We start from the raw sequence: 17,727 nt of genomic DNA on the forward strand, positions 1-17,727 counted from the left end.
AACTGCCCCCCTTGGGTCATCCTGACCTGCCCTGGGGCCTGGCGCTGCTTGCAGTTTGCGTGACAGGCCGTCCTGACGGGCGGATGTTGTGCGGGCAGCTCTTCTCTCCTGAGCATGGTGCACGTAGACTAAAAACTGGGATGTGTGACTCTGGGAGTCCTCTTGTTCCCCGATGGGATAAAGAAGAGAGAGCACAGGGCTGGCGCCGCGGCTCAATAGGCTAATCCTCCGCCTTGCGGCGCCGGCACACCAGGTTCTAGTCCCGGTCGGGGTGCCGGATTCTGTCCCGGTTGCCCCTCTTCCAGGCCAGCTCTCTGCTGTGGCCTGGGAGTGCAGTGGAGGATGGCCCAAGTGCTTGGGCCCTGCACCCCATGGGAGACCAGGAGAAGCACCTGGCTCCTGGCTTCAGATCAGCGCGATGCATCAGCCACGGCAGCCATTGGAGGGTGAACCAATGGCAAAAAGGAAGACCTTTCTCTCTGTCTCTTTCTCTCTCACTGTCCACTCTGCCTGTCAAAACAAAACAAAACAAAACACAGAAGGAACGTCACGGGAGCGGTCTGAAATGTCCGTCAGCGCACCCACTCTGCACGGCGCGGGCAGCCCCGGACAGGAGACGCTTGGGAACAGACAGTCCGTGAGGGGACCGTCATGTCGCTGGTGCAGCGGGGAAGGGCAGGCGGCCTGTGTCCACCAAAGGCTGCCGGAAACGGAGATCCAGGGACTGGCCAATGCCTTCTTAAAAGAGTAGGTTTCTCTTTTTAAAACACTGCCACGTAAGACGCGTTACTCCACAGAGACGTCGGATAGATGTGTGTTGGCGGCCCCCAAAAGGGGTGGTTGTTTACTCACTGAACCGACTGGCAGTGGACTGCTGGCGTGACTGCAGCCCTCCACAGCCTCCCTGCTCTGAAGCAGCCTGCACTGTGGGGACCTGGAGCCCAGCGCAGAGACGTGGAGCCAGCAGAGGGGCTTTGCCCGATGGCACAGTCTCGGTGGGGCCTCATGGGTCGGGTCTCCTGGAGGTGACGCTGTGCAGCGCCCAGTCTTGCTGCATGTATTCTGTGGCAGCCAGTGAGATAATTGGCTTTTGTGTGTGTGTGTGTGTGTGTGCGCGTGTGTGTGTAAGCAAACCATGAAATGTGTGCTGGCTAAGTTAGTGTGGAGTTTCAGTTGATGAGTGCCATTTCCCCTGAAAACGGGTTTCACTGTCAGGCAGCCCCGGGGAGTCTAGGAGGGAGGCCCGGTCAGCTGAGGCAGCTGCGGAGGTGCCGCTGTTGGGCTGACCATAGAGAGAGATTTTTAAAGCAAGTGACTGAGGCTTGGGGCCTTGGAGCTGCGATTCAGACTGTAACCATCAGGCACTGAGATGTAAGGAGCAGTTCCTGTTTCGTTGGTGTGAACAGACGTTTTGGCGTTTGGGTTGGCCAGGTCTTTAGTCATCAGCCAGTGGACAGCTTGGATCTGCAGCCACATAGGGAGTGGCTAGGACCTGCCTGTCCCTTCAGTTGCAGGGACATTGCCTGCTCTGTGAGTTGTGTCTTGAATCCGTTGGCTCACGGTTCATTTTGACAAAGGACGCTGCTACCAGGTGCTGAGTGTCGGCTCCAGTCTATGAAACGGGTTATTTGGGTGGTCCCTGGAGGGTCGTCAGCCTGGGGCTGCTCCAGGGACACAGAATGGGAGGCGGGTGCGAGCAGGCCCCAGCAGAGCCACCACGGCCCTGCCTGCACACAGCACGCCCTGCCTGGTTCTGAGGGCAGGAATGGGAGCTGCGTGCCTGCCACCTGGGTGGGGTCTGCATGGGGTGCCGGTGCCCTGACTCAGTGGAGGCACCAGAGGACCCGAGCGTGTGCCCCTCTCAGGCTGAACAGCCCACTTAGCACACTCCCCAGCAACCTGAAATACAGCCTGCCTTCCTCCTGAGACGTCTTACCAGCATACAGACATCCGACACGGTTTTTAAATAGACGCCAAACAGAAACTCTCAAAGTATGCGATCATCAGAGTGCAGAAAACCCAGTTAGTAACTCCATCCCCTAGGCCTCCGGTGGCTGTGGACTTCCCAGGCGGGCCGGGTCGCGTTGCACGTCTGATTGCCAGTCTCTGGGCACGTCTGTTGCAGCCTCAGCGTCAGGCCGAGCATGCCCGCAGGGGAGACGCTGTCAGTGCCTGCAGCACTCCAGGTGGGCTGCTGGAGGATTGCAGGGAGGCACCGAGTGCATTTCTTTTCTTTTTCAAAGATTTATTTATTTTGAGAGACAGGTCTTCCATCACTGGCTCACCCCCAAAATGGCCACAATGGCTAGAGCTGGGCCAATCCAGAGCCAGGAGCCAGGAGCTTCTTCTGGGTCTCCCATGCACTTGCAGGGACCCAAACAATTGGGCCATCTTCCACTGCTTTCCCAGGCACGTTAGCAAGAAGCTGGACTGGAAGTAGAGCAGCCGGGACTCAGACCTGTGCTCTGATACGGGATGCTGGCACTGCAGGCGGTGGCTTTACCCACTATGCCACAGCACGGGCCTCCCAAGTTTTTCCATCTTCTGCTGCTCCTCCCAGGCCATTAGCAGGGAGCTGGATCAGAAACGGGGCAGCCAGGATATGAACTGGCACCCATATGACATGCCAGCACCACAGATGGTTGCCACAGTGCCAGCCCCTGCATATAGCTTTATTAAAGAAAGACTTATTTGAAAGTCACAGTCATACAGAGAATGGGAGAGAGAGAGAGAGAATCTTCCATCTGCTGGTTCACTCCCCAGCATGGCTACAACAGCCAGGGCTGGGCCAGGTGGAGCCAGGAGCCAGGAACAACATGCTGGTCTCCATGTGGGTAGAAGGAACCGGAGCACTGGGGTCGTCCTCCACTGCTTCCCTGGGAGCGTTCCCGGGAGCTGGATCCCAGCGCAGCAGCCCGACTCCGGCTGCGGCTCGGATAACGGGGTGCCGGGCGGCCTGCCTGCGGGCACTGCAGAGCGGCCGGACGTGCAGCTTCTGACATACTCTGCTGCTTAATCTCTCACGGATGTCTGAGTGCTCCTTGCGGTAAGTAAGACGTGCGCAGTTCAGCGGCGTCACGCCAGCCCTCGTCAACATTCAAATGACTCTCGTGATGGTCTTGTGAAAACGAAGACTTCTCTCCTCTTTCTACTGGAGTTTCCTCTTCCAGCTTCTAGAAGCATCCCTCTTGGAAGTCGTGTCTGTCGCCCAGCCAGAGGATGGGGGTGCCACAGGCATCTCCTCCAGCAGTGTTCACGTGGAGACCCTCGGCTCTGCGGCGCGTGAGCCACACGTCCTGCTTGGTGTTTTGTCTGGACGCCCCGCCCTCGCCGCCTCGCGTGTATCCCGTGGGTGCTAGGACGACCCTCGTGTCATAAGAGAGGAAGGTGAGGGCATGGACGGGGCTCACCTCGGAGGTGCTCAGTCAGAACCGGCTCCCGGGTTCCGGCTCCCACGCTCAGCTCATCAGCCCCCCTGTTCCTGCTGGGTTAAAGCCCGATTCTGTGAAGATGACATTCTTGCGTCTGAAAAACAAGTGCACCTTTTGCTTTTGACACTTTTTATTCCAATTGGTGATGGTGTTCACCCGTTTCACCAAAATATTCCCAGAGTCACTGTCAGGTGCCCATGCGCCCTTGTGCTTGCTGCCCTGGCTTTGGGATCTTCCGCTCGCTCACCAGTTGGATTTCCGAGCACATGTGTAGTAGTGACGGTCGGCTCCCCCAGGCAGGTGCCTGTGAGTCCAGAGTCATCCAGCGAGCGCCTTCAGGGCGGCAAAGAAGGCTCCTTTCTGAGAAGCAGGCACTTTGGACTGAGAGTCCGTGGCCTAATTAGCCGTCCGCCTTTTTTAGCCTCTCGTAGAGGACTATGGGTGGTTTCAAAGGAAGAAGTAGGTTTTGCTGTCCCGAGGGCGCCCTGCTCTGCCTCTCTCTCTGCTCCCCAGGCAGCTGGAGGACGGGCCACCGGGAACGCCGCCGTGTGCGTGTCTGTGCCCTCGGGAGTTTTAGCATTGCTTCGCTAGCTCGTTTCCTTACGTGGGTGATGCTTGGGAAATGCCCTTGTGGGGCTAAGAAAACTGCCTGGAGGTTTGCTGATGGAACAGTTGACCGTGACTTCCGTAGAAACAGACAGCTGCTGTTTGTTGAGCTCGTACTGTGTGCCAGACGCTGGCTGAGTGCGCATGGGTAACCCTGGGAGTCAGTCCTCAGGCGGAGCGGGCGGCAGAAGGCCGTGTTCACCCGACACAGTTGGACAGCCCGCGTCTGTGTGCTCGCCGCCCTTCTGTCCCGTCGTGTCCTGCCTGCCGCCTGCGTTCCCTGGCAGCAGGGCCTGAGCTATAGGACATCAGAGCGGAACAGAAAGTTCCCAAGAGAAGGCCCGGAGCTGCTGGTGCAGGATGCGGAGACGCGGCGGTGGGGTCAGGAAGCCAGAGGGCGGCCGGGCTCCAGGCGCTGCAGCCTTCCTGGCAGGGGAGAGCCGCCTCGAGCGGGTTATAACTTATTCATGACTAGAATCTAAAATAGCTTGCTATAACTAATTCAGAGCCACCACCTGAGTACTGTGCGCTGTGGTTTTTTCCAGATTCTAAAATTATTACCCTATTTCCAAAGGCTTTGTGTTCAGCTAAAAGGTAGGCCTGGTTCTGATCACCCAGGCACAGAATAAAGGTCCCGTTTCCAAATGGGAGCCCCTCTCCTGCCACCGGTGCTTCTCTTCTTTCCCCGAGAGACGTCGCTCGTGGACGCCTTGCAGCACTTCCCGGCGTTGTCGGGAAATGCTGGGGTGAGGTCATGTTCCCATCAGTGCTCTGCAGTGTTGTGATAAATGCGGCGGGATTCTGGCTCGGCCTCCAGAGTGCGACGTAACGCATGAGTTCAGACGTGAAGCACGAACGGAGGTGAGGTAGGCGAGGGGGCGGGAGGAGGTGTGCCGAGCGTTTCAAGGCGTGCAAAGGCCCTGCATTGGAGGGGCGACAGAGCACACTGGGTGAGCCCACGGCCTGGGGGGGGGGTCCACTGGACAAGGATGGGGAGGGGCAGGCCGACACTGGGGTGGGACGTGTTACACTCAGTAGCCAAAGCGTGTGCAGGACAGATGTGTGTGGTAGAACAGCTGCTAAGGGAAAAAGCGTAGTTTGGAAAGAGGCAAAGATAGGTCTAGCCTGGGTTCTCTGCGCCGTGACTTCAGGGCCCTGATGCTGACTCCACCCCGGAGGGCTCCTGGGCTTGGCGAGGAAGAGGGGACTGTGCCCTGGCCCTGTAGGATCCCGGAGATGAGACACGCCTGTGGCTGGGTGCCAGGTCTCAGTCCTTGTTCCCAGGCTGGCCTTGCAGCCTTGCTAGGGTGCTGGCCTGGCCCACGACTGCCCCTCCGCCACCTTCTGGGAGACGCGGCTGCAGTCGAAAGCAGGGCTCACTGCCGAGCCTCTCTGGTGGGCGGCGGGGCTTTCTGGCAGTGTGCGGGCGGGAGGGTCTGCCCCCCGGGCCAGCGCTGTGCTGTGCTCGGATGGGCGTCGCCTGGGCTCACGCTGCTGGGGCCCGGCCTTGCCTTCTGGGCCCACGCGTCGGGGTGAGAGCGGGGGTGTTCACAACTCCAGAGGCGTCTCAATTTCTCCACGCAATTCAATCCCCAACCCACAGCCCCCGAGAGCTGGGAAAAGCTGCCGGCCCAGCCGCGTGTCCCGACTTGTGTTCCTGTCTCAGTGGGATGTGCGCCTCAGTCTCCTCCGAGGGGAGGGAAAGCAGAGACAAAGCCAGAGGCCGTATTTCAGCTGGCAGCGCCCTGCAGGCGGCTGGGGGATTCCTGGCAGGCCCCGTGACCCTGCGCCGCTGGAGAGCCCGGGGCGGGGGGCAGGCGCGTCTTTGTGGCTCCGTAAGAAGCTGTGGTCGCTAGAAAGTGGTGGGGTGCTCCGCCTGTCCGGGGGCTTCAGAGCCTACAGCTACAGAATTTGGGACCAGAGGCCTGTTTCAAGCCTTAATCTGAACCTACAGAGTGAACGTGAGTTGTCAGGCATCTAACACCTAGTGAGTTCACTGCAGGGACAAAGGGCTGCGGCTCACCTCCAGCACCCTGCTCGGGGTCTGCTCCTCCCAGGGGCCGTTCCTCCCGCTCCCACCAGAGCTCTCTGGGAGGTGTCGAGCTGTGCGCATTCCCGAGCATGGCCCTGGGACGGGCACGCGGAGCTGAGGGCAGTGTCCCCACGGGGAGAAGAGGACCCATGTCCAGGCGCTGCCATCTGCCGTTTAGAAGTTGCTGAGCCGGCGCCGCGGCTCACTAGGCTAATCCTCCGCCTAGTGGCGCCGGCACACCGGGTTCTAGTCCCGGTTGGGGCGCTGGATTCTGTCCCGGTTGCCCCTCTTCCAGGCCAGCTCTCTGCTGTGGCCAGGGAGTGCAGTGGAGGATGGCCCAGGTGCTTGGGCCCTGCACCCCATGGGAGACCAGGAAAAGCACCTGGCTCCTGGCTCCTGCCATCAGATCAGTGTGGTGCGCCGGCCGCGGCGGCCATTGGAGGGTGAACCAACGGCAAAGGAAGACCTTTCTCTCTGTCTCTCTCTCTCACTGTCCACTCTACCTGTCAAAAAAAAAAAAAAAAAAAAAAAAAAAAGAAGTTGCTGATGGCCCCCAGCAGTGCTTAGCACCCAGACCAGTTTGCATCAGGACAAAAGTCAGGATACGAGGTTCCACCATCTGTGGCGTGTGTCTCGGACACAGCGAGCCCTTGTGCAACACGTGCTCCCTGGGTGCCCCCCGCAGCACACAGTGCTCATCCGTCCACCCCTGCCCTCGTCCAGCCTGCCCACCCTCTCCTGCCTCGGCCTCCAGAGCACCCAGCTGCTCCCGTGGCTTCGTCCCTGTTGCTGTCCTGGAGTGAGGGGCTGTGTCCTACGGTGACTACAGGTCATTAGCAGCCGAGGGTAACAGCGGAAAAGGTCACCAGCGTTGAGCTGCGCGACTCACTTGCCCTCAGGATAGCAGAGGTGTTCTATCTTTAGGAACAGGTGAGAAAATAGTGATTTGGTTCCTACTTCCAGATGTGATTTGTCCCTTGGGCCCTCAGTAGACTTTTCTTACTTGGATGTACCCTGACGTGCGGGTGACCCTGCTGTGCAGTTGATCCTGGCATACAGGTGCACAGGTGGACCCTAGTGTGCAGGTGACCCTCGTGTACAGGTGGACCCTCTGTGCAGGTGACCCTAGCGTGCAGGTGACCCTCTGTACAGGTGGACCCTGGTGTGCAGGTGACCCTGGTGTACAGGTGACCCTGGCGTGCAGGTGACCCTGGTGTACAGGTGGACCCTAGTGTGCAGGTGGACCCTGGTGTACAGGTGACCCTAGTGTACAGGTGGACCCTCTGTACAGGTGGACCCTGGTGTACAGGTGACCCTCGTGTACAGGTGACCGTAGTGTGCAGGTGGACCCTAGTGTACAGGTGACCATAGCATACAGGTGGACCCTAGTGTACAGGTGACCATAGTGTACAGGTGGACCCTGGTGTACAGGTGACCCTAGTGTACAGGTGGACCCTAGTGTACAGGTGACCATAGCATACAGGTGGACCCTAGTGTACAGGTGACCATAGCATACAGGTGGACCCTCGTGTACAGGTGACCATAGCATACAGGTGGACCCTAGTGTACAGGTGACCATAGCATACAGGTGGACCCTCGTGTACAGGTGACCATAGCATACAGGTGGACCCTAGTGTACAGGTGACCATAGCATACAGGTGGACCCTAGTGTACAGGTGACCCTGGTGTACAGGTGACCCTCGTGTACAGGTGACCCTGGTGTACAGGTGGACCCTAGTGTACAGGTGACCCTGGTGTACAGGTGACCCTCGTGTACAGGTGACCCTGGTGTACAGGTGACCGTAGTGTGCAGGTGACCCTAGTATACAGGTGACCCCGGCGTGCAGGTGACCCTAATGTTTGGTATCTCTTCAGTAGAGCCTTTTACATCAGCACAGAGAGAGAGAGAGAGGGAGGGAGGGAGGGAGAGGGAGGGGTCTTCCATCTGCTGGTTCACTCCCCAAATGGCCGCAATGGCTAGAGCTGCGCCCATCCGGAGCCAGGAGCCAGGAGCCAGGAGCTTCTTCCAGGTCTCCTATGTGGGTGCAGGGGCCCAAGTGCTCAGGCCATCTTCCACTGCTTTCCCAGGCCACAACAGAGCTGGATCAGAAGTGGAGCAGCCGGGACTTGAACCGGCGCCCATATGGGATGCTGGCGCTGCAGGCCAGGGCGTTACCCGCTATGCCACAGCGCCGGCCCCCTGTCCTGGTCCTGTCGCCAGTGCTCGTCCCTCACTCCCCTCTGGCACCGCCTTTCCGGCCCTGCTCTGCATGGCGGCGGAAGTGTGCACCTTCAGAACGAGCAGGCAGACCGGCGCCCACCACGTAGATCATCGGGCGGTCACATCAGGCTGTGACAACCTGGGATTGTCGCAGACTCCAACGCTGCCCATGGCGCCGGGCAACAGCATGCCATGCACGGGAACCCTGGAGAAGCAGTTTCTCTCCGAGAGTGCCCTGGCAGGGGGACTGGGGGGTGTGCTCCGAGGCCCTGGTCACGAGAACAGTTCATAGCAGATAACCCGTCTGTCCCTGGTGTGCCTCAGCCCTGCACGCGGCGCCTTGGTTTGCTCTGGTCGCCTCTCCAGGCAGATGGCTCACTTCCCCCACCTCTCCCGGGTCACGGGGGGGCCACAGCCTTGACGGGGGTGACCGAGGCCTGGGGGTGAGGACAGAGGGCAGGGACCGGGGGCAGGCCCTGTGTGGAGCTCCCCACTCTGCCTTCTCCCTCTTGCCGTCTGCGGACAGCACCAAGAGCCAGGTGCAGCCCGGTGCCCGGTGCCCGGCTGTCCCCTAGGGGGCAGTCACGTTCCCCGCCCTGGGTGTGGCAGTCACAGCCTGCCTGAGGCTGGCAGCTGGGTCTGAGCCTGTGACCCCGGCTCCTCAGGCCACCTCTGCACCCTGCTCCTCTCCAGTAGAGTGACGTGGCCCTGGACAGGGCTCCACGCCTGCGTCCCCGGCCTGGTGTCTGTGCACCCACCACGGCTGTGGCACGCGGCAGGCACTCAGGGAGTGGAGGCTTCAGCGCCCACGGCTGGGCCTCCTGTCCAGGCTGCACTGTCTCCTTGCGCTTCCTGGGGGAGGCCCGCGCCCCCTGCACTGAGCCAAGGAGAGTGGGTGGCAGTGACCACGGTCTTCCCTGCAGGCCACCTGGGTGTCAGCATGGCGGCCACGAACCTGGAGAACCAGCTGCACAGCGCGCAGAAGAACCTCCTGTTCCTGCAGCGGGAGCACGCCAGCACGCTCAAGGGGCTGCACGCCGAGATCCGGCGCCTGCAGCAGCACTGCACAGGTACCGGGCCGGGCCGCGCCCCTGCGCCCCTGGGTCTGCCCGCACAGCGAGATGCCCCGTGTCGGGTGCGGAGCGCCCTCTGGGGGATACAGGACCTTGAGAAGATTGAGACCCAGTGTTGGGATCGCCAGTGCAGGTGGAGCTGGCCCCCGAGGCGCAGCATGCGTGCTGTGAGCTGCTCTGGTTCTGGGGTGTCGGGATATGTTTGGGGGCCGTGGGGAAGGGGTCTGGGGAGGCAGGAGGGTGCCATTAGCCCCCGCTCGCCTCTGAATCGCCTCTGTGGGGTGGGACTCGCGGCGCCCCCTGGGGCGTTCTCAGAGCCAGGAGGGATTTGATGTGGACTGACAGAACTGACTGAATTTTCCCTCTTAGATTTGACTTATGAGCTGACGGTCAAAAGTTCTGAACAGACAGGTAAGAACTGCCCCAGCCCCCGCCCTCAAGGTGGCGCTGCCCTTGGTGGGTGGCGCAGCGGTGGTCGGCACAGAGCACGGGCTGTGCGGGTCACCAGGCAGCCAGGGCGCCCTGCGGAGGGTGGGCGGGCCTGGGCTGTGACCAGGAGGCCGCGGCTGCACCTCGTGACTGACACGCGTGTTTTTCTGCTTTTCCTGCGGTGAATCCACGTTCCTCCTGAGACAGCAGGGGGCTGAGGGCAGGGCCGGGCAGAGCGGCTCCACCTCTGTGTCCCCCTGAGCACGCCTCTCGGTGCGGCTGGGCCGTGACCGTGACCTCAGTGCTGGCAAGTCCCCAGAGGGTCTGGAAGGTGGTGCAGACGGGCCTCCTCCAGGGCCCCTTAGGCTCCCCCTGCTGGCAGCTGGGGCTGTGCGCCCCCAGGGCGGGGCACAGGCGTGTGTCGGCGCCCCCTCTCCTCACCAAGCGTGCTGGCTGCAGTATTCATTCATGACAGTGCGCGGCCGAGCGTGTTACGTCCCCTAAGTGCTCCCGTCAGGAGCCAGACGGCCCGTGTGTTTGGGGGGCCGTGGAGAGAAGGCACTGGCCTCATGGGGCCTCAAAGAGGAGGGAGGAGAGGAGCCGCGCGTGCATGGACGCGGCACGCCCCCACCCCGGCCCGTCTGCGGGGCCCGTCCTTGTGTGCGGCCTGCCCGGGCGGCCCCCAGCCCCAGGGGCTCAGTGCTGATGATTTGCAGGGGTGGGGGAAACCATTGCTTTACTTTGTTCTCTCCCGAAACCACCTGTCCCAGACAGCTGCAGGATGCCGGTTGGAACCCAGCTCCTGCGTGGTGATGGCCAGGGTGTGGGAGCAGCCTGGGATCTGTGTTTACGAAGCCGCCTGGCAGCGACCCCACCAGATCCAGGCCGGCACCGCGGTGCCTGGGTTCAAGTCCTGCCCCGATTCCAGCTCCCTGCTAGTGCACACTGAGAGCAGTATTTAAAGTCAGAATGACAAGGAGCGAGAAAAAGGTCTTCCATCCACTGGTTCACTCCCCAAATGGCTGCAACGGCTGGGCCAGCCCGAAACCAGGAGCGTGCAGCTCTGTCCAGGTCTCCCTGTGGGCGCGGGGACCAAGCACGTGGGCCGTCCTCTGCTGCTTTCCCAGGCGCAGGAGCAGGGAGCTGGGCTGGAGCAAAGTAGCCGAGCCCGGAGCTGGTGCCCGTTATGGACGCCGGCGTCTCCGGCCTCAGCTTAGCCCACTGCCGCGGCGCCGGCCCCTCCGCGCCTCCTGAGCCGTGCGCGCTTCAGAGGCCGCTGGGGTTTTGTACTGTTGGCAAATGGGGGGGGGGGCTCCTGCAAACCAGCAGTGCACTCCCAGGCCCACGCTGGCCTCTCGCCCTGCAGGAGACGGGTCTGCCAGGAGCAGTGAGCTGAAGAGGAGGTGCGAGGAGCTGGAGGCGCAGCTGAGAGCCAAGGAGGACGAGAACCAGCAGCTGCTGCGCGAGCTGGAGCAGAGGAACGCCGCCATCGCCGTGCTGGAGCACACGGTGCGCGAGCGCGAGCGCAAGTACCTGGAGGAGCTCAAGGGGCGCAGCCACAAGCTGAGCGTGCTGTCCAGCGAGCTGGAGCAGCGGGCCGGCACCATCGCCTACCTGACCGCGCAGCTGCACGCCGCCAGGAAGAAGCTGCTCAGCTCCGGCGGCACCTCGGACGCCAGCCCGGCGGGCAGCCCCGTGCTGGCCGGCTACAAGCCCGCGCCGCCCAAGGACAAGCTGCCCGAGACGCCGCGCCGCCGCATGAAGAAGAGCCTGTCGGCGCCCCTGCACCCCGAGTTCGAGGAGGTCTACAGGTTCGGGGCCGAGAGCCGCAAGCTGCTCCTGCGGGAGCCCGTGGACGCCATGCCGGACCCCACGCCGTTTCTGCTGGCCCGGGAGTCGGCCGAGGTCCACCTGATCAAGGAGCGGCCGCTCGTCATCCCCCCCATCGCCTCCGACCGCGGCGCGAGCGAGCAGCACAGCCCGGCCCGCGAGAAGCCGCACAAGGCCCACGTCGGGGTGGCGCACCGCATCCACCACGCCAGCCCGCCGCAGGCCCAGGCCGAGCTGGAGACGCTGGCGGTGGACCAGGTGAACGCGGGCAAAGTGGTGCGGAAGCACTCAGGGACGGACAGAACTGTGTGACGCCGGGGCCCGGGGTCCACGCACTGTGACCACGACCAGGAATCATCCGCTCCTCGTGTCTCCTGCCCACGCATGCCTGTCCACCGCCCCCGCTCTGGCCCCAGCGACGTCCCTGCTGCAGAACGCGTGACCAGACGCCCGCAGGCTGCATCGCTCGCTTCTGGTCCCACTCCGTGTAGCCCGAGCTCGCTCGCGGACCAGGCCCAGCACCACCGACGTCCGTGACACCTGACAGCCACGCGCCTCTACAGGGTGAGCGCAACACGTGCCAGCCTCGGCCCTGCCCCCCGTGCTCTCCTGACAGCCCCTCCGCGGGCGGCAGCCGTCACCCAGCAGCCGTGTGTCACAGGCCCAAGATGACGCCTCCTGTCACCACCCCAGTGTGTGTGCATATTTTTTGTTAGTGTTATCCAAAATGTTCAAGATCCCAACAAACTTTATTTTCTCAACCCGCCTTCATTCTGTCCTGTGTCTTCTGTTACATCACGGGGGGTATGTGAGGGTGGCGGGCCGAGCCCGCCCTGGGCGGCCAGTGGCTGCTGACCCCACCCCAGAGACCCAGCGTGTTAGGTGGGAGTGCAGGCGGGGCCGAGATGCGTGGCCCGGAGAGAGGAACTTGAGACGTCTTGAAACACCGCAGTGTTTATGTTCTACTACCCAGAAGCCCAGAGCAGTAAACAGTCCAGCGATCCGGGCGGGGGGCGGGGCGGGCGTCAGTCCGAGTTGAGGGTGAGGCACACCCCCTGCAGCACCCAGTGAGAGATGTGCCTGGTCGTGAAGAGATCCGCTTCGAACACCAGGCCGACTCCCATGGCGTTGCGTCTCATGGACGTGGTGTAGACGGGGGTGCGGAAGGTGTTCTGCGAGGGAGCGGTGGGTGAGGGCCCCCCAGACACGGCCGCTGTGCCCGCACCAGGAGGGAGGGGCCTCCCTGGCCCGCAAGCTCAGCCCCGGCGTGGGGCCCGCGGGGCAGGCCGGCACCTGCAGCTTGAGGCGGTGGGCTTCGATGGGGATGATCTTCAGGATGGGCAGGTCCACGACCAGCACCTTGGGTTTGCTCTTGACGAGGCAGCCTCGCTCTGTGTCCCAGTCAGCACCCTCCAGGTACAGCCCCGACACGAAGCACCCTAGGGAGCAGAAGGAGCCACGTGCGGGGAGCAGCCCTAGCAAGGGACCCTGCAGACCCGCAGGTGGGGAGGGGCGGGGAGGGCGCAGCGCTGGGGACCTGGCGTCGGGACAGAGCAAGAGCACGGAGACTGGTCGCCCCGAGCCACAGCTGGCACCGCGGCAACCCCAGCACCCCGGGGAGCCTCACAGAGAGTGGGCTCCGAGGCCCATGGAGAGGCAGGGAAGGCGCCTGTCCTGTGGCCCCGGGGCGAGGGGCCGCCCAGCCTGCCCGAGCTCCAGGGGGTGGGGCCAGCAGCCGTCCCCAGCTGCCTTTGCCCAGTGGGTCACCGCCCCGGCTCCCAGGGAGCCGCCCAGCCTGCCCGAGCTCCAGGGGGTGGGGCCAGCAGCCGTCCCCAGCTGACCTTGCCCAGTGGGTCACCGCCCCGGCTCCCAGGGAGCCACCTGCTGACCCGACTCCCCGCCAGAGCCAAGTCTGGCCTAGGCGCCTGTTCCCACAAAGGCTCAACCCCAGTCTCAACAAAGAGAAACGTGGGTGCCAGTGTCAGGGCCGGTGGGGCACACACAGTCGTCGGCTCAGGGGGAGACTGTACCTTGCCCCGCCCGCTCGTTCACTTCCTCTGCATCTTGGAACTTGGTCACTTGCGTGAACAGGGTGGACCGGTCCAGGGGCCAGCCGTTCTTCCGGCACGTGGCCTGCACCAGGGCCGTGAGGTAGGATTCCGGGATGTGCAGCCCCGAGAGCCACATGACGCCGGGCTCCCCCTCGGTGACCTGGGGGAGGGCAGAGCAAGCGTGGGGGCTGGGGGGGCTGCCACCAAGTGCCAGGGTCAAGGCTGACCAAGAAGGTCACAGTTCACCTCGGCAGCGATTGGCAGTGCACGTGCAGGGAGACCTGGCTGGCTGCCAGACTCCAGACGGATCCGAGTGTAAAGAGGAGACCCCGGAAAGACCTGGCCCCTGCTGGGCGCGGTCTCCTGCCCTGGGGGCAGGGATACAGCCCAGAGCCACGAGAGCTGGGGAGAGCGGACTGCATGGGAATGCAAACCTACAGGCGGAGAAGCCTGCAAAAGTGCTCCCAGCGCTGTCGGCTGAGGGCTGAAACGGGGCCAGGGCTGAGCCGCCGCTGGGGACACTGCAGCCATGTGGCCACCAGGCGAGTCCCAGGTACTCCGTGCTCCGGTCCGGCTCCGTGAAGTGGCACAAGTGCACCTGCCGCCTGGTGGGAGACCGGGTGAAGTTCCAGGCTCCAGGCTCCTGGCTTTGGGCTGGCCTGGCCCGGCCCTGGCCGTTGGCAGCCATTCGGGGAGTGAACCAGCAGTTGGAAGATGTCTCTCTCTCCCCCTTGTCACTCTGCCTTTCAAATAATAAACTTTTAAAGTCAATCAAAATGACAGGCCTGAGTCAGGTTAAGACACACAGGTAATTCACAGAAAAGAAGCCAAGCCTGTAAAATACGCTCGACCTCAGCACAGTTCCAGGGATGCAGAGCAGAGCGCTCGCTGCTGCCACCGCCCGGCCCCCAGCGTGTGCAGGACGCAGAGGTCTGTGGAGAACGAGGCGTGTCCAGAGAGCCCCAGGGAAGCCCGTCCCCACTCTGAGTGCACACACTGGGTTCTGCCCCTCCCGCTGCTGGAACTGACCGTGGGGTGTGCACGCGTCTGTGCCCCGCGTGTCGTCAGGGCGCCTGTAACGAACGCCCTCAGAAGGGCGAGCCAGGCTGCAGGATAAAGTCAGCCGTGCAGGGGCCGCACCCCGTCAGAGGCCAGGTTTGAGCCCCAGCTGCTCCCCTTCCGATCCAGCTCCCTGTTAGCTAATGAGCCTGGGAAAGCAGCTGGAGACGGCCCAGGTGCTTGGGCCCCCACACCCACATGGGAGACCCGGACGGAGTCCTGGCTCCTGGTTTCGGGCGGGCCTGGCCTTCGGACACTGTGGCCGCTTGGGGAGTGACCAGTGGAAGGAAGACCTCTGCTGTGTCTCTGTGTGGCTCTGCCTGTCAGGTCAGTCAGTCCATCTTCACACGTGCATTAGCGCCACGGGAGAGAAGGCACAGAGGAGCCGGCCGGGCAGGGTGGGAGGTGCTGGAGGACGCCCCGCCCCCACTCACCCACGACGTGTACTGGCTGAACCTGCGCAGGAAGTACACCATCCAGTTCCCCAGGGACTTGAGGGTGTCGGGGGCCAGCTTCCTCCAGATCCCGGGGATGTGCCCGATAAACAGAGACCGGGCCACGTCATCCAGCTCGTTGCTCATCCCAACCTCTCCGGCCAAGGCCTGTTGACAGAGCCCAGAGCAGTCGGCGGGGCGGGGCGGGGCGGGGCGGGGCGGCCGGGGGCGGCGGGGCTGCGGGCGCCCGGCGCGAGGGGCTGGCTCACCCTCTGCAGCTCGGCCAGCGACCGCGTCATCCGCACCACGAGCTTGTTGAAGCGCTCCAGCTCCTGCAGGAGCACCACCGAGGTGGGCGAGATCCCGAAGCCCAGGTGCTTCCTGACCTGGTCCAGGTCGAAGCCCCTGGGCAGCCTGTGCTCTATGTCCTTGGCCACGTGGCCGATGTAGTCGTCGCGGCTGATGCCGCTGCTGGATTCCCCTACAACCAGGACGCTTCTGAGGGGCAGCAAGGCCTCCGGGCCCGGGGCGGGGCCGCCCGAGCCTCCAGGCCCAGGAAAGGCGCCGCGCCGCCCACTCACCCGTCTGCGGCTGCAGCTCCAGCAGGTGCCCCCACATGTCGCGGGCCGCCTGTGTGTAGTAGCCGATCTCGGCGTTGGAATGAAGGCCGAACACCTCAGGCGTGTTGGCCAGAGGCAGGGCCTCAATGGCTTCTGGAACCACAGAGAACAAGCTGGGCTCACACTGCAAGCCGCCCCCCAGTTCCTGAGCACCCAGACGTGCACCGCACTGGGGGGCGTGTTGCACACACGCACATGCACACGCCCCAGTGCCAGCCCAGCTGGATGTCATTCCCTGTAATGCCAGTAGCCCAGTGAGCTCCCCGCCAGGCTCGGGTCCCCCGGGGACCCAGGGGCCCTCCCTCTCTCCCTCCCGCGCAGGAAGCCGGCAGGCCAAGAGCAGCCGCTGAGCCCCCTCTCAGGCCCTCCGCCCTCCACGCCCGACCAGCCTTGCAGCCCCAGAGGGGAGGGGTTGGAAGATAACCATGACAACCACGGGACAGGAAACGGCCGAAATCCACGGCTTCCCTTAGAAGCCCCTTTAAGAATCCTTTTTCCGGGGGCAGGCATTTGGCGCGGCAGTTAGGACGCCCCTTGGGACGCCCACATCCCACATCAGTGTCGGTTCAAGGCCCAGCCGCTCCCTGCTGTGGGCGCCCTGGGGGACAGAAGACGGCCCAGGTCCTCGGGCCCCTGCTGCCCACGGGGGAGACCCGGATGGTGTTCCAAGCTCCCAGCTTTGGACCGGACCAGCCTTGGTTGTTGCATGCATTTGGGGAGTGAACCAATGAGTAGGAGATTCTCTCTCTCCCTCTCTCTCTGCCTTTCAATCAAAATTTAAATAAATGAATAGAGTCGTTAAAAAGGCCTTCTCAGGTCTGAGAAATCTCACCAACGAACTTCTCCTTGACGTCGCCGACGGGGATTTTGTAGTCCACCTCCTCGTTCCGGAAGAAGTGGAACGGCTGGAAGGTGTCGAAGATGAAGTCGCCCAGGTACTCGTCCATGTAGGTGGTCAGGATGCGGCGGTCGAAGCTGTCGATGGCGCGTCCTCCGTACATGACCTGAACCAGAGGGCCGAGGGCCGGCTGCGGGGGGCTCGCGGGGCCACAGCTCCCGCCCATCGGCTCCCATCAGAGGAGCTGCTGACAAATACGGGGGCCTCGGTGGGGCCTCCCGAAGTGACAGCTCCCTCAGAGAGCCTGGGGACCCCTACCAAACGGATCAGACAGGCCAGCAGCAAAACAAGGACCACAGAAGCCAGCAGCCGTCCCGGCCACTGCCAGCGTTACGGCAGAGCTCATGGGACGCATTCCCGTGACCCCGGGTCAAAAGCTGTGGACTCCACGTCCCGAGACACGCCCAAGGCGCGGCTAGGCAGGGCCCCGAGACTCCAGGCCGCTGAGGGGCCACGTGACGGGGGCCCCTCAGGACCGGGACCATCTCACGGGCTCCGCAGCCCCCACCTCTCCGATGAGGTACTTGAGGCTGCCCCACGGGATGCGCGGGTCGCGCTGCTGGAAGGCCTTTGTCAGATACGTGTTCAGGATCTCCATGCAGACCTGCAGGGGGGAGGCCAGGCCCGTGAGAGGCGGCGCAGCCCGCAGCCCGCAGCCCGCTGGAGGCGAGGCCGCCGCCCAGCCCCCGCCGCCGGGGGCACCTGGAAGTCGGACTCGTTGAAGTCGTAGTACACGTTCCAGCCGATCTTGCCGAACTTCCTCCTCTCCTGCACCACGGCGTGGAAGAAGGCCAGCACGTAGACCAGCGGCTTGAAGGCGGCGTGCGGGCACCGCTCCAGCAGCTCCTGCGAGATCTTGAAGTACGTGGCCCTCATGTTCAGTTTGAGCCCGTTGGGCGGCTCCGTGACAACCTGAGAAGCAGCCAGCTGTGGTCGGAGGCCACGGAGCCCTGGGCCACGCTGGGCAGGCGCCTGACGCACGCAGCCATCCACCCCCACCCCCGCCGAGGCCCCGGCACCAAAGTCAGAGGCCACCGTGTGCA

At 63.2% G+C, this 17,727-nt stretch overlaps 2 protein-coding genes across 5 annotated transcripts in view; one reads left to right on the forward strand and one right to left on the reverse strand.

Annotated features, from left to right (window-relative positions):
- The window catches only part of CCDC92 (coiled-coil domain containing 92), a 35,579-nt gene extending 23,191 nt beyond the window's left edge, over positions 1-12,388 (forward strand). For 2 of the 4 annotated variants that reach the window (XM_089323000.1, XM_051831333.2), the window contains exons 2-4: positions 9,214-9,360; positions 9,733-9,774; positions 11,159-12,388. In XM_089323000.1, coding sequence (XP_089179126.1) covers positions 9,231-9,360; positions 9,733-9,774; positions 11,159-11,934 — 948 coding nt within the window. In that variant the 5' untranslated portion in view covers positions 9,214-9,230 and the 3' untranslated portion in view covers positions 11,935-12,388. The other 2 variants (XM_089322999.1, XM_070066096.1) reach the window with 2 other exon arrangements.
- A 172-nt stretch (positions 12,389-12,560) lies between these two features.
- Positions 12,561-17,727, reverse strand: part of DNAH10 (dynein axonemal heavy chain 10) — a 124,339-nt gene continuing 119,172 nt past the window's right edge. Inside the window, exons 71-79 of the mRNA XM_070066093.2 lie at positions 17,387-17,596; positions 17,193-17,288; positions 16,619-16,790; positions 15,748-15,879; positions 15,436-15,647; positions 15,167-15,334; positions 13,653-13,833; positions 12,916-13,061; positions 12,561-12,794 (exon numbers count right to left, since the gene is read on the reverse strand). Of these exons, the coding sequence (XP_069922194.2) occupies positions 12,648-12,794; positions 12,916-13,061; positions 13,653-13,833; positions 15,167-15,334; positions 15,436-15,647; positions 15,748-15,879; positions 16,619-16,790; positions 17,193-17,288; positions 17,387-17,596 (1,464 nt within the window). The 3' untranslated portion in view covers positions 12,561-12,647. The remainder of the gene's footprint in view (positions 12,795-12,915; positions 13,062-13,652; positions 13,834-15,166; positions 15,335-15,435; positions 15,648-15,747; positions 15,880-16,618; positions 16,791-17,192; positions 17,289-17,386; positions 17,597-17,727) is intronic.

Source organism: Oryctolagus cuniculus, chromosome 21, assembly GCF_051225735.1.
Source record: "Oryctolagus cuniculus isolate XC-2025 breed Fujian yellow rabbit chromosome 21, ASM5122573v1, whole genome shotgun sequence".
In the NCBI taxonomy this organism is placed as follows: Eukaryota; Metazoa; Chordata; class Mammalia; order Lagomorpha; family Leporidae; genus Oryctolagus; species Oryctolagus cuniculus.